Genomic DNA, 12,414 nt, shown 5'->3' on the forward strand with positions numbered 1-12,414 from the left:
TGGGGAATCGCTTGCAGCGTGCCTAGCAGCAGCTGTGATTCCTCTTCCTCTCCTTCCTGCCTGGGTACGATGCAGTGTTCAGCACAAAAGGAAGAGCCGAAGACCAGCTGCCTCTGGAACCAAGCCATCGTTGGGCTGTGCTTGTCCAGCCAACTCATACCCAATACAATGGGCGTGTCAGACAGTTGAGTGACGTTGAAGCTGATGACTTCCCTGTGATTCCCAAGTCGCATCACCATTGGTGGCGTCTGCTTCACCACTTGCCCCCCTAGCAGCTCCCTGCCATCCACCGTGACAACCTGCAGGGGCAGTGTGGCCGGCAGCAACTGCACAGCGTGCCTGTCGACAAATTCCTGCCCTATAAAGTCCGCGTTGCTGCCGGAGTCGATGGTGATTGGCACGTCCATGGTGATTCCATTGGGCAGCTGGAGAGATGCTGTGAGCCTCACCACTGGTTTGGGCGGGAGGGGGTTCACTGGCTGTAAAATTTCTGGGGACTGCGTCACTAACACGTCTGGCTGGGCCCCAGTGCCTCTTCCTCCAGCCAGACATCGTCGTTTCCCTGCTGTGGTCCTCCCTGCTGCGTTGCTGCAGTCACCATTGCTGAGGCTGCAGTAAGCTTGTGGGGCCTCTGGGGACACTCTTTCGCCATATGCCCTGGCTGCTCACAGACGTAACACTTCCTGGTCCCTCTAGGAGGCTTCGCCTTCACTGCTGCCGGTGCTAGGGCTCTGGTTGCTGACTGAGCCCTTGCACCTCCAACCTCCATAGGTTCGGCTCCTCCTCCTGGCGGAGGCGTGGATTGCGCTCGCGCTGCTTCTCTGGGAAAGAAGGAGGGGCCCCCGGCTGGTTCGCGCCCTCCACGTCCTTCGTCCTTGCTCCACGGACGTCCTTCCAGCCTCACCCCCACAGCCAGTGCCCTCTGAACGACCTCCTGGGTGGTTCGGGGTCTCTCCCCCCTCGCTATCTCATCTTTAATCGAGTTGTGCAGTCCCTCCCAAAAGAGGTCTCTTACAGGAGCCGAATCTCTGTCCCATTCCAGGGCGCTGACCAAGGCGAAAAAGCGTGCATGATACTGTCTGACGCTGGCCCTCCCTTGTCTCAGCCCATGCACCTCCTTCCGTGCAAGATCAATGTCAATACTTGATAAGAAACACCCATCCATCGCTTTAATAAAGGCATCCGCATTCTGGAGCGCCGGATCGTTATCTCTCCATAAATTGCGCAACCATGCTTTCGCCTCCCCATGCAGATGGGACATGATGAACCCCACTCTCTCCTGTTCATCTCTAAAATCTTTATGCAACAGTTGCAGTGCGCACAGTACGTCGGCTCTAAAGTTGGGATACTGTTGCAGGTTCCCATCGAAGTGAGAGAGCAGCCCGCCTGTCCGTCTCGCCAACCCAATTCCCTCCTGCCGGGGTGGTTGCTTTGCCAGTACGTCTAACCTGACCTGGAGATCCCTGCAGGCGGCAGCTGCCTCGTCCTCTCTCTTCCTGGATGCGAGAACCTCGGCGTTCAGTTGTGCCACTGCTTTTCTGAGGTCCTCTATCTGCTGCTCAGCCGTCATGTCTCCTGCCGTTCGTGAGCTCGCTAGTGGGCGCCTGTTTCTCTCCCCTCCTCGAGGCTGCAGATGCCCACAATGTGGAGACGGAGCCTACTGTCAAAGCTGCTTCAAGATCCTAGCTCACAGAGGATCACGCTAGCCAGCGGTCATTAAGTAAAAGTCTTTATTGAATTACAGTTTCCATTCTCACGCTGCTGTCTGCAACTCTACGTCTACTAGCTAGATCGGCGAGGCTCCGTCTGAGTCTCCGCCCCGTGCGCACCAACTTAATATCCTAGCCTTGCTCCACCTTTTCCTCCTGACTGTCCTCCTCTGGGTCCCTCTACCCCCCGGGGCTTCTTCCTTCCGGGATTCTTCTGACGCTGACCCAGACCCTTCTGCCTCCTTGCGCCGGGCTTTAGGACCCGGTTCCCTTTCGGGGCTGCTCACTGCGCCGCCTTCCTCTGCATTTGAACTTGGCGCGCGCGCCCAACCTTCCACTTTCCTCTTAACCGTTTCTTCGCTCCCCGATGGAGGTGTGGCCACTCCTGACTCCTGCCCTCCCTCCTGTGGTGAGCTGCCAGCGCTTCCCTCCTGGCTCCTTTCCTCTTCCCTGCTTCCTGGCGGTGACGCTGGTCCCGATTTCCAGCTGCTCCCCCCTGAGTCTCCTCTGGCTCTATCTTCCTGGGGTGCCTCCCTAGACTCCCCCCTTGCCCTGGCCACTGGTGCTCCTTTCTGTGAATCCTCTGATTCACTGGAAAGACTGGGAGATCTCGGGTCGTCGTCATCACTCATCCTTTCCTCTGTCTCCTCCCCTTCGCTCTCTGTTTCCTCCCTTGCCCGTGCCTCTGCACCTAAACCCCTGACAATAATAATAATAATTTTTATTATTTATACCCTGCCCATCTGGCTGGGTTTCCCCAGCCACTCTGGGCGGCTTCCAACAAAGTATTAAAATACAGTGGTCTGTTAAACATTAAACCTGACCATTAGGTCCTGTCGTGACCGACTCTGGGGTTGCGGCGCTCATCTCGCTTTACTGGCCGAGGGAGCCAGTGTACAGCTTCTGGGTCATGTGGCCAGCAGGACTAAGCCACTTCTGGCGAACCAGAGAAGCTCATGGAAATGCCGTTTACCTTCCCGCTGGAGCGGTACCTCTTTATCTACTTGCACTTTGATGTGCTTTCGAAATGCTAGGTTGGCAGGAGCAGGGACCGAGCAACGGGAGCTCACCCTGTAGCGGGGATTTGAACCGCCAACCTTCTGATCGGCAAGCCCTAGGCTCTGTGGTTTAACCCACAACGCCACCCACGTCCCACGTCTGTTAAACATTAAAAGCTTCCCTAAACAGGGCTGCCTTCAGATGTCTTCTAAAAGTCTGGTAGTTGTTTTTCTCTTTGACATCTGGTGGGAGGGCGTTCCACAGGGTGGGTGCCACCACCAAGAAGGCCCTCTGCCTGGTTCCCTGTAGCTTCGCTTCTCGCAGTGAGGGAACCGCCAGAAGGCCCTCGGCGCTGGACCTCAGCGTCCGGGTAGAACGATGGGGGTGGAGACGCTCCTTCAGGTATACTGGGCCTTTGAGGCCATTTAGGGCTTTCAAGGTCATCACCAACACTTTGAATTGTGCTCGGAAACGTACACGGATTAGGAAGGAGATCAAAGGATCATTCAATCCAGCCCCTTGTGTTTCCCAGTTTCTGCATGCTTGGCTGCTCAAGGCCCAGTACAGTGGTGCCTCGCAAGACGAAAAGAATCCGTTCTGTGATTCTCTTCGTCTAGCGGTTTTTTCGTCTTGCGAAGCAAGCCCATTGACGGATTAGCGGATTAGTGATATTAGCGCTATTAGCGGCTTTTAGTGGCTTTTAGCAGCTTTTAGCGGCTTATCGGCTTAGCGGATAAGTGGCTTAGCGGCTTAGAAAAAGGGGGGGGAACCCGCAGGAACTCGCAAGACATTTTCGTCTTGAGAAGCAAGCCCATAGGAGATTCGTTTTGCGAAGCACCTCCAAAATGGAAAACTCTTTCCTCTAGCGAGTTTTCCGTCTTGCGAGGCATTCGTCTTGCGGGGCACCACTGTACTGAGATATTTAAGCAAGGCTCAAGTTACATATGGATGAACCTGGTCGCCTCACCTCATCTGCCAGGAACCGCAGCTTTTGCAAGAAGTTCTGTGCCTGCTTCAGCTTGTCTCTGATGGTGGTTTTCTTGACCTGGGATCTCATGGTCTTGGCCTGCTGACCCATTGTCTCCTGCATGGTGTTGGATGCAAGGAGAGAGAGAGAGAGAGAGAGAGAGAGAGAGAGAGAGACGTCAGGGGGATGAAAGAGGAGGAAGCACTGGACTGCAAAAATGACATGAATTTAGGAAATGGAAGGGGGTGAGACCCAACATCCCTGTCTACTTTGGTGGTGAGAGAGGTTGGGGTTGGCCTGGGCTGTGGCTGTCCATTTGTGGTTGGCTGTGGTGGTCTTTGTTTTCACGTGTGAGTGGGGTGGGTGGGTGTTTTGGATCAGGTTAGCCATATTGATTTGTATGCTGTTGGTGTATTTTTGTTGTTCTCTTGTTCGGCTGTGTATGTGATATAAAGGGGAGCCATACCGGGGTGAAGGCGTCTTCTTCTATTTGTCCGTGTGTCAGTTTCAATTTATTGGTTAATTTTTCTAGTAAGGCTGTTTCCCATACTATTTGGTACCATTGGTCCATGCTTACTCCTGACAGGTCTCTCCAGTGTCTGGTTATGGTGTTTCTGGCTGCTGAAAGTAGGTGAGTTATGAGTTCTTTGTGGTGTAAATGGGCATTATTGTCTTGGGAGATGTTTAGTAGGGCCAATTCTGGGGTGATTTCTAATACTTGCTTGGTTATTTTACTTATTTCTCGTATGGTTGTTGTCCAAAGGAACACAAGCGAACAGCAAAGAACCTGCACAAGCAACGCTGACACCAAACCCTACATATAGTAAGTAAAATAAAAACATCGCCACTCGACCCCACCCCCACCCATCCTTCCCCCCCCCCTCCACCTCTTTCCCCTTTTTCTTCCTAATGTCTCAACAAATGAAACTCATTTGTAAAAATGTTACATGGAGGGAAAAAATACGAGAGAGAGACATTGCAAACACTTTTTGTAAATCAAGAAAATCTTTAATAAAATAATAATAATAAACATCCCTGTCTACAAAACTGGGGTCACTGCAGGCTCTGCTATCTTACTTTACTTTAGAAAATGTGATTGTTCAAACACAGGTGTTTATGCTGGTCTTGGAGAAGGGATGTTGGAATACGCCAATCGGAATGAGAATGGAAGCAGTGGCAATGTCCGACATTTGCTGGCTCATCCAATGTCCAGAAATCAATCAAGCCAGCAAATACAACGGTACTTCTTGTTCCTGTTTTTGAGCCCACAAATGATCCACAATCGATTGCATTCCCTTCCCCTCAATCGCACCGTATTTCCTTGGCACTGAAATGTAACGGCCCATTGGTCAGTAAGGTTCAGAAGTCTCTCCCTCTGAAGACAAGGGAGAGAGTCTTTAAAGAGCCTCCTTGCAGTTGTGTTCACTCTCACCATCCAGGATCCAGACCTGATTTGGGGCGAAGATGACTATCCTCGCTGTTTACTTGTGTGCATCATTATTGCAGTCAAAACCAACCATTCATGTTTTGCCTGATAGGCACATGAAAGGACCGAGGGTCACAGATCTTTCCTTTACAAATTGCTAGAGAGAACTCTGTGAGATCGCTTCCTTTGTCTGCCTTGGCAGGAAGTTGTAACGCTACATCCTTCCTTCCTTCCCGCCTGAGCATCTCTTCATTCGTCATGCCTCCAAGCTGACCACACATGGGTGTCTGAGATCCATAGCTCAGACACAATTTTGAACCTCGATTCTGTACTTTTGTAATTCAGATAGTAGATATAAACCTGCCTCCTTTTCACTTCTGCAACTGCTGCTTCGATACCCACTTATGTAAGTAAACACTACTTTTACTTTTTTACGAAACAGTGTATGTGTGATTATTTTTTAAGGGGGAGAAAATGGGTAATTCCAGGAGAATCCAGTCTGCCTTTAGAGCACCCCGGATTATTGTTTGTAGAAGCTAAGATATATCTTGTCTCAGCTTCCAAGTTTAAGCTGCAAAGGATGATACTCCACTGATTTCACAAGCATGAGCGAGGAAGGATAATAACTGGTGTCTAAATCTATTCCCACAATGGGTAAACTAGAACAGCTATAGTGTCAGGAATAGGCTAGGATTAGTTCAATTTTAGAGCCACAATGCTTTGGTTTATTTTGCATTCTGTTTTGACCTTCTGCTTGCTTTTCCTCCACCTTTTATTTTTAATAACATTTCATAATTTGACCACTGACGTGCGTGCGATTGTCAGCCTCAGGCTTTTAGAATCCTCCACATCACTTGGAATTCATGCTATTGGAAGTTTAGGATGAGGGTTGTAAGACGTTTAAAAATCCAATTTTCCATTCTACTCACAGGTAGTTGTTTTAAAATCAAATTGTCCACAGGAAAAAGTCAGCGCTCTCCGGCAACAGCAATGCGGCTTCACTCCGTGAAAGAAGCAGTCAATTCGAAGCACCGCGCCTTTACACTCTGAGTAACTCATAAGCAGAGTGCATTGCTCTGTGTCCCTACGCCCTTTTAAAATGTGGTTTGGGGGGGTACTGGGTTATTGTTTTTATTTTGATTATATATTTTGTGGTTTTATATTTCGTTCTGTGAACCTCCCTGAGACCTCCAGGTATAGGGCAGTATAAAAATTCAATAAATAATAATATTTTAGGAATATATATATAAAATTGTCCAGTAGCACCTTAGAGACCAACTGAGTTTGTTCTTGGTACAAGCTTTCGTGTGCACGCACACTTCTTCAGATATTTCAGGAAGTTTAGGTGGGGGGTCCACCAGGGAAACGATCTAGCTGCTTTGATCTTGCACTAGGATATGGGAGGGTGGGGGCAGCAACTACCAGAGAATCGTGCCCACTGGCAACACTGCAGGGCTGTTGTGTTGCAATCGGGCTAGGAAAAGGGTGTGCAAAAGGCTCTGTTGGGCACCTCTGCCTTCATTGCAGGCACCATGCCCACTGAACCCCCTGCCCATTCCCTTTTCCTTTTTTCCCCCCAGGTGGGGGCTCCCAATCTGGAGAGACACTCACCAGTTCCCGCATGCATGATTTCAGCCTCTCCCGGTCCAGCCGCGTCCGGGAGGAATGGTTTTGGTCCTTGTTGGAGAGGGTCACAAACCGCCTGTTGGGACAGGTCAAGGGGTGGGGCAGAGAAGAGAGACTTAAGCTGGTGCCAACAAGAAAGGGCAGCAAAGATGGTCTGGGGATGTGTGTGCCCAGACTTGAGGAGACAGTTTGGCAGCGGGATGAATCTCATTGCCCTTCGCTTGCAACTTCCTGATATTTTGAGGGTCCTTCTCCCCCCAGTTGTGGCTGACTCACAGGCATGCACTGCTCAGCTCCTCCAGGACCCCTCGGAGCCGCCGTTCCGGGTGCGGCTTCTCAGTCTTCATCATCTCATGAACGTCATTCAAGCCTTCTTCCTGGAAGGTCAAAAACAACCGTCAATGTAGCAGGGCTACCAGGCAGGGCGGAGCTCAGGAAGACAGGCGAACTAATGCCAGTGTACTGGAAGAAGCAAGGATCACCAGTGTTGAAGCAATGATTCTTCAACATCAGCTTTGTTGGACTGGTCATGTTGTGCAGATGCCTGATGATCGTCTTCCAAAGCAACTACTCTATTCTGAACTTTAAAATGGTAAGTGTAGTGCTGGTGGTCAACAAGAGGTTTAAAGACTCTCTCAAAGCAAATTTTTAAAAATGTAGTATAAAGGTAAAGGTAAAGGGACTGTTAGGTCTGGCCGTTAGGTCCAGTCGTGGCCGACTCTGGGGTTGCAGCACTCATCTTGCTTTACAGGCCAAGGGAGCCGGCATACAGCTTCCGGGTCGTGTGGCCAGCATGACTAAGCCACTTCTGGCGAACCAGAGCAGCGCACGGAAACGCCGTTTACCTTCCCGCCAGAGCGGTACCTATTTATCTACTTGCACTTTGAAGTGCTTTCAAACTGCTAGGTTGGCAGGAGCAGGGACTGAGCAACGGGAGCTCACCCCGTCATCGGGATTTGAACCGCTGACCTTCTGCTCGGCAAGTCCTAGGCTCTGTGGTTTAACCCACAGCGCCACCTGCGTCCCTCAAAAATGTAGTATAAACACCTGCAAGCGCTCCAATTGGAGAACAGCCTTTACCAAAGGTGACATGGGCTTTGAAGATGCTCAAACTCAGGACAAAAGGGAGAAACGTGCTAAGAGGAAGGCACACTTGGCAAACCCTCATCGTGATCAACTCCGCCCCAGAAGCCAATGTCCCCACTGTGGAAGGGCGTGTGGATCCAGAATTGGCCTCCACAGTCAATTACGGACTCATTGTTAAAACCGTGTTTATGAAAGACAATCTTACTCGGCTACGAGGGATCGCCAAAGATAGAATTGCAGAGTTGGAAGGGGCCAAGGGTCATCTAGCAACTGGAGCCATGGGTCACCACAATGTTTCCCTCCCCACCCCACACCTCCCCCAGACCCTCTTGGGTGCCCACCAGCTTGTCCGCAATCTTGTCCATGATGTTGGAGTTGTAGAGACGCCTTCGCTGGTCCTGCCACCAGCTCTTAATGTAGATGCAAGGCTTCTTCTCAAAATACGGCAGGTGGAAGTAGTTCCTGGGAGCAGGTGGAGGAAGGAGCAGGAGTTGAAAGGGGCTATAGTTGGGCAGCAACTGTTCAGAACTTACGGAACTCTCTGCCACAAGATGCGGAGATGGTTGCTGGCTTAGCTGGCTTTCGGAGAAGTTATCACAGGCTGTTAGCCATGATACGTTCTCAAGGAAGCGGCTAAGTTCAGAGGCAGCACGCCACTCTGGGTGGCTTCTAACAAAGATTAAAAATACATTAAAATGTCACACATTAAAAGCTTCCCTAAACAGGGCTGCCTTCAGATGTCTTCTAAAAGTTTGGTAGTTATTTTTCTCTTTGACATCTGGTGGGAGGGCGTTCCACAGAGCAGGTGCCACCACCGAGAAGGCCCTCTGCCTGGTTTCCTGTAACCTCACTTCTCGCAGTGAGGGAACCACCAGAAGGTCCTCATAGCTGGACCTCAGTGTCCGGACTGAACAATGGGGGTGGAGACGCTCCTTCAGGTCTACTGGACCAAGGCCGTTTAGGGCTTTAAAGGTCATCACCAACACTTTGAATTGTGTTGGTTCTGTGAGCCTATGTTCTCATCGAAATAAATGTGTGCATTAAATCGTCCCACCAACCCTGCAAGGGAGTCCTCTGGGGTCAGCTCAGCGCTACTGCCCTCGATGGACCATACTATGTGATGACCTAAGGAGGCAAGAAGAAATTCTGGGACCTCTCTCCACCACCCTTTCCAACAACAAGGTTTTTCACGTCAACCGGACCGGCCAAAGTTTCGCTTGCCTGTCGGTGATCAAAGGCCTCAGAGGTGGGGAAGAGGAGATGGAGACAAACTCCCCGTCGTCTGTGCTTTCCTCGTCACTCTCGTTCTCCAGCAGCTGAGACTCTTCCTCATTTCCATCTCCTCCACTATCTTTCTTCTTCTTGATCATGGGCTTGGACATCCCGTCGATTTCATTGCCATAATTGCCTGGGGAAAACAGAAGGGATAGACTTACCATGGAACGGCAGAGTCGGACGGAACTAGGGTTGCCATACAGCCGGAATATCCTGGATGCAATCAGTATTTACCCCTCGCAACTTTTGTGTCTGGATCTACACTTTTTGAACTATGCAACCCTAGGATCTTGTGATACACGGTTCAGGAATAATCTGAGTCAAGGGCAGCGCATAATGCTGGTGGTCAACAAAAGAGGTTCAAAGGCTCTCTCAAAGCAGATCTAAGAAAATGTAGCCTAAACACCGACAATTGGGAAACATTGGCCTGCGAGCGCTCCAGTTGGAAAACAGCCTTCACCAAAGGTGTCGTGGGCTTTGAAGACACTCGAACTCAGGACGCAAGGGAGAAACGTGCCAAGAGGAAGGCACGCTTGGCAACTTGCCAAAAAAGTTTATGAGCATGACGCAACTCTGGCTCTGTGGGAACTACAGAGAAAAGAGAGAAATCTGAAATTGAGATTAATTCCAGAGAATGAAGGTGATAATCTCGTGGAGTTCTTAACACAAGAGTTTGCTGACTGCTGGGAGGATTTGGAGGAAGACGAATTTAAAATCACAACAGCGTTTAGACTGGGCAAAAAACAGGACAGAAAGACCCCGAGGGATTGTCTGATTACCCTCAGATCCAAGGAAGAAAGAGACAAAATATTAAGACTACATTTTGAAAAGGCCTTGCAAATTGGAAATTCAGCTGTACAGATTTTTAAAGACATCCCAAAATATATCTTGGATTTGAGAAACTTCTATAAGGACTTGGCTCTTTTGTTAAAGAAAAACTCCATCCGCTTCAGGTGGGAATTTCCACAGGGACTGTCCTTTGATTACAAGGGAAAGAAGGTGAAAATAAAGACTATTCAAGATAAAGAGAAATTTTTGGAAAGAAATCAAGAAGACTTACAGAAGGGAACTGTGGACCCAATTGCAGAACAGAGGAGAGCAATAGACATCTTGAATCTTTCGTTTGGACATATTCCACCACCATCAGAAGAAGAACAACAACTTGGAGCTGTTGGAGGAGTGTCAGAAAAATAACAAGATGGCTCTGCAATTCCTTAGTTGGAATTGTAATGGGCTCAATGTGCCTTTGAAGAGACGACAAGTTTTTCACATTTTGAACAGAGAACAACTGGATTTGATATGCCTACAAGAAACCCACATAACCAGAGCTCACAGGAGATTACTTATAAACAAAAGACTAGGACAAGAATTTATCTCATCAGACAAAGTTAAAAAAAGAGGAGTTGTGATATATGTAAAAGAGAAATGGGCCCCAAAAATGATGTTTAAAGATGAACAAGGGAGATATTTGGCAGTGGAGATACAAGTACAAGGAGAAAAATTTTTGATTGTTGGAATCTACGCACCAAATGAAGGCAAATCTGACTTCTTCAAGAGACTTCATGAAACTTTGACGGACTATCTGGATTATAATATGATAATTATGGGAGACATGAACGGTGTGGTCTCCACTAACATGGACAAGGCACAAAGACTAACAGCTACCAAGGAAGGGAGACTTCCTAAGACTTTTTTTGAAATGACGGAAAATATGGACTTGATAGATATATGGAGAACAAGGAACCCTCTGGAGAGAGAGGGAACCTTTTTCTCCCAAGCAATGATGACCTGGACCAGAATTGATCAAATCTGGATTACTAGTGGCATGGCTCCAAAGATTAAGAAGGTAGAAATCTGCCCAAAAACTTGCTCCGACCACAATGCTGTGAAGATGGAAATGAAACTTACAACAACTGGTCAATTTAGATGGAGAATGAATGACACCCTCTTTCGAGATAAGGAGATCCTTATGAAGGCCCAAAAAACTTTAAAAGACTACTTTGAAATAAATTTGAGGACTGATGTGGAAAAAAGAGTGATCTGGGACGCAAGCAAAGCTGTGATGCGAGGTTTCTTGATTCAACAAAACTCAATAAAGAGGAAAAAACAAAATGAGAAAAAGGAAAAGATTTTGGAAAAGATAAAGGAAGGAGAGAAAAAATTAAGAGTAAAACCAAAGTCCCAGGAGATTTTAAGAGAGATTAAGTTATACCAAACACAATATATGGAATTGATGAACCAAGAGATTGAATGGAAGATAAAGCAAATGAAACAAAAGACATTTGAATCGGCAAATAAATGTGGCAAACTTCTGGCATGGCAATTGAAGAAAAGGCAGAAATTAAATACAGTTACAAGCCTAGAAGTGGATGGAAAGAATATATCTAAACCTAATGAAATTAGAAATTGCTTTCTGAGTTATTTTAAAAAACTTTATACTCAAGGACCGCAAAATGAAGAAGATATAGACAAATTCCTTGACAAATATGGACTACAAAAAAATCTCTCATCAAAGTAAGATGGATCTGAATCAGAGAATAACAGAATAATCAGAGAATAACAGAAGAGATAGAGGCTGCCATTCAGAATATGCAATTGGGCAAATCTCCAGGACCAGATGGACTGACTTCCAGATACTACAAATCGTTGAAGGAATGGTTGATTCAACCATTAAAAGAAGTCTGTAATGAGATTCTAGAGGGAAAAAAGGCACCTGAATCGTGGAAAGAAGCATATATTTCACTCATACCAAAGACAGAGACTGAAAAGACTCAACTGAAGAACTACCGCCCAATATCACTACTTAATGTGGATTACAAAATTTTTGCAGACATTCTGGCAAAAAGATTTAAAACAGTGTTGATGGAAAAGATTCATAAGAACCAAGCAGGCTTTCTCCCAAAAAGACACCTAGCAGACAATGTAAGGAATATAATAGACATTTTGGAAAAGCTAGAGGTGCATATAAATACCAAAGCAGTACTGATTTTTGTGGACGCGGAGAAAGCCTTTGACAATATTTCTTGGAGCTTTATGATAAAGAATCTTCATGGGATGGGGGTAGGCCAAGGTTTTGAGAATGGTATGTGTCAGAGCTGCTTCCAGATCCTAGCTCACAGAGGATCACGCTAGCCAGCGATCATTAAGTAAAAGTCTTTATTGAATTACAGTTTCCATTCTCAAGCTGCTGCGTGCAACTCTACGTCTAGTGGCTAGATCGGCGAAGCTCCGTCTGAGTCTCCGCCCCTTGTGCACCAACTTAATATCCTAGCCCTGCTCCACCTTTTCCGCCTGACTGTTCTCCTCTGGGTCCCTCTGCCCCCCGG

At 47.8% G+C, this 12,414-nt stretch overlaps 1 protein-coding gene across 17 annotated transcripts in view; it reads right to left on the reverse strand.

The window, feature by feature from the left end:
* The window catches only part of OTOF (otoferlin), a 218,315-nt gene that overhangs the window by 73,670 nt on the left and 132,231 nt on the right, over positions 1 to 12,414 (reverse strand). For all 17 annotated transcript variants that reach the window (XM_081188315.1, XM_081188324.1, XM_081188322.1 and 14 more), the window contains 5 exons: positions 9,035 to 9,221; positions 8,155 to 8,275; positions 7,004 to 7,104; positions 6,713 to 6,803; positions 3,676 to 3,792 (listed from right to left, as the gene is read on the reverse strand). In XM_081188315.1, the coding sequence (XP_081044441.1) occupies positions 3,676 to 3,792; positions 6,713 to 6,803; positions 7,004 to 7,104; positions 8,155 to 8,275; positions 9,035 to 9,221 (617 nt within the window). The remainder of the gene's footprint in view (positions 1 to 3,675; positions 3,793 to 6,712; positions 6,804 to 7,003; positions 7,105 to 8,154; positions 8,276 to 9,034; positions 9,222 to 12,414) is intronic.

This window comes from Podarcis bocagei, assembly GCF_964188305.1.
Source record: "Podarcis bocagei genome assembly, chromosome: 3".
Taxonomy (NCBI): Eukaryota; Metazoa; Chordata; class Lepidosauria; order Squamata; family Lacertidae; genus Podarcis; species Podarcis bocagei.